This window comes from Acanthisitta chloris, unplaced genomic scaffold (assembly GCF_000695815.1).
Source record: "Acanthisitta chloris isolate BGI_N310 unplaced genomic scaffold, ASM69581v1 scaffold11733, whole genome shotgun sequence".
Lineage (NCBI taxonomy): Eukaryota > Metazoa > Chordata > Aves > Passeriformes > Acanthisittidae > Acanthisitta > Acanthisitta chloris.
Window position 1 is genome coordinate 404 of NW_008666600.1, and position 2205 is coordinate 2608.

Below are 2205 nucleotides of genomic sequence, written 5' to 3' on the forward strand. Positions count from 1 at the left end.
CAGCCTCCCCTCTGCCAGCAGTGCTGCCTTGGGATGCCCCTGACACTAGGCACCGTGGGGTACCCCTGGTGGGTGGCAGTGGGATGGAGGCTACATGCAGCATACCTCCTGTCTTAGGCAGGGGGCTGGGAGCAGGGCAGCTAAGTGGTGCACTTGGAGGAGTCTACGGATCTGTTTCTCACCATTCTCTGGGCTATGTTGCCCCCTCTCCACTGTGCCAGGAGGGATGGGAACCCCCTGTTCAAAGGGGACAGGGACTACTGTCCCTGGCATGGTGCTCTTCCACATGAAAGGCCATGCAGGGTTTGGTACTAGCCTCCACCATGCTGTCTGGGAGGGGATTCCTCTTCATGCCGAGGCAGCTGCAAATGAAGTCAGTGGCTTCTCCCAGAAACCTTGGCCCTGCTGTGCTCTGGGCTCTCCTGCTGGCATCAAAGAGATGGATCCCAGAGCCTTGGAGGGGGAGTGTGATACCCCCAGTACCATGTCCCTCCCCTTCCCCCAAACCCTTCCCAGGACAGCCTGCACCTGCAAGGACTTGGAGGTGGCCTGTTTCTCCCTACACCCATTCCCTGGCCAAAACACTGCTTGCTGTGGGGTGCCAGGGAGCAGGCGGACAGGGATGGGGTGGAGTGTCCCCAGTTTCACTTGCTGCATGTGGGACTGGTTGTGTTGGGCATCTGCAGCACCCACCACATATCATGGGTGGGAGTGGGCAGGGTGTGTCCCCTCTGCTTCACCAACCATCGGTCTGTGGTTTTTTTCTGGGGACAGCAAAGCCGACAAGCCACTCTGGGGCTGGAAAAGTGTTGGTGGGAAAGGGGTTGCCTGGTCCAGTGTGTCCTGAGGTGCTCCCTCCTTGGGTCCCCCAGGTGCAAGCACACAGAGGATGCAGCAATTGGGGAATGCCACATCAAGAAGCTCCCTTGGGTTAACATGGTACCTTCTTACGCTGTGGGGCTTTGCTCCTGCCCACCCCATTCCCTAGGCATCCTGGTGGGCAGGAGAGATTGTTGGGATAGGGTCTCTGCCAGCCCTGGCCCTGACAGGGCATATCATGGTCTCCTCCACAGCGGGCAGCCGGGTGAGCCAGGAGCTGCGCTACACCAAGGAGAAGCTGGGCGAGGAGTCTGTCTACACCTCCCAGATGTTGATCCAGACCCCGAAGAGGGATGGGGAGAACATCCTGACACAGGAGGCCCTGCAGCTCCACCTCGAGGCGGCCCTAGCCGCCAGCAAGGTCCAAGTCTCGCTGTATGGAAAGTGAGTCCGGTTCCAGATGGAGGGCAGGGACCCCGGCCATGCCCTACATATCTCCCCACCCGTTGCCATGTCCCTTGTGGGACGATGCCCATCCTCAGCTCCTCCTTCTGTCTTTTCAGATCGTGGGATTTGAACAAGATCTGCTACAAGTCAGGTGTCCCCATTATTGAGAACGGCATGATTGAGAGGGTGAGTGCTGGTCGTGGTGTGTCCCATCGGGAGCTCCTCACAGGGATTCAGTCCCTCAAAAAATGGCAGTGGATGGACTGTGATGGGGACAGGGTGTGCCAGCCCCAGGCACTGGAAAGGCATTGCCATGTGCATGTGGGAAGGCATAGGTCTGGAAAGCCCAGCAGGGCTGGGGGAGATTGTGGGGAGCCAATCCAATACCTGCTGACTCCTTGCATCTCCTTCTTCCACAGATGATAGAGAAGCTGTTCCCCTGCGTGATCCTGACGCCTCTGGACTGCTTCTGGGAGGGCTCCAAGCTGCAGGGAGGCTCAGCTTATCTCCCGTGAGTGTGTGTAGGGGACTGTCCCAGGGTGTGGAGGGCCAGAGGTGGGAACAGGGGCTGGGGGTGCTGTGCTTGACCTCCCTATGCAACTTGGCCCTGCCTGCTCCAGAGTCCCTCAGTGCTGCTACACCTTGTCCTGCTCAGCCCCAGGATGGTCCCACCACCACTGCTGTCCCTCGCCTCAGTAGCGCAGCAGGGCTGCACCACTGCAGGGGGGCTGCAGCCCATGAGCAGGAACTGCCCATCCCTGCCATGCCATGCTGTCACACCAGCCAGGGACTAGAATATGGGGGCAGCGACTGTGCCACAGGCAGGTCCTCGAGGCTTCTTCCCCTCCGTAGTGCTTTGCGGGCGCCGCAATGGCAAGGAGGCACCCACACTCCTGAGATGTGCCCAGGGATGCGGCGGGCACACAGTCCCCGGAGTGG

The 2205-nt window shown here is 60.0% G+C and overlaps 1 protein-coding gene across 1 annotated transcript in view; it reads left to right on the top strand.

Annotated features, from left to right (window-relative positions):
* The first annotated feature begins 1057 nt into the window (after window positions 1–1057).
* The window catches only part of PTCH2 (patched 2), a 9547-nt gene continuing 8399 nt past the window's right edge, over window positions 1058–2205 (top strand). Inside the window, exons 1-3 of the mRNA XM_009072195.1 lie at window positions 1058–1263; window positions 1383–1452; window positions 1686–1777. Coding sequence (XP_009070443.1) covers window positions 1058–1263; window positions 1383–1452; window positions 1686–1777 — 368 coding nt within the window. The remainder of the gene's footprint in view (window positions 1264–1382; window positions 1453–1685; window positions 1778–2205) is intronic.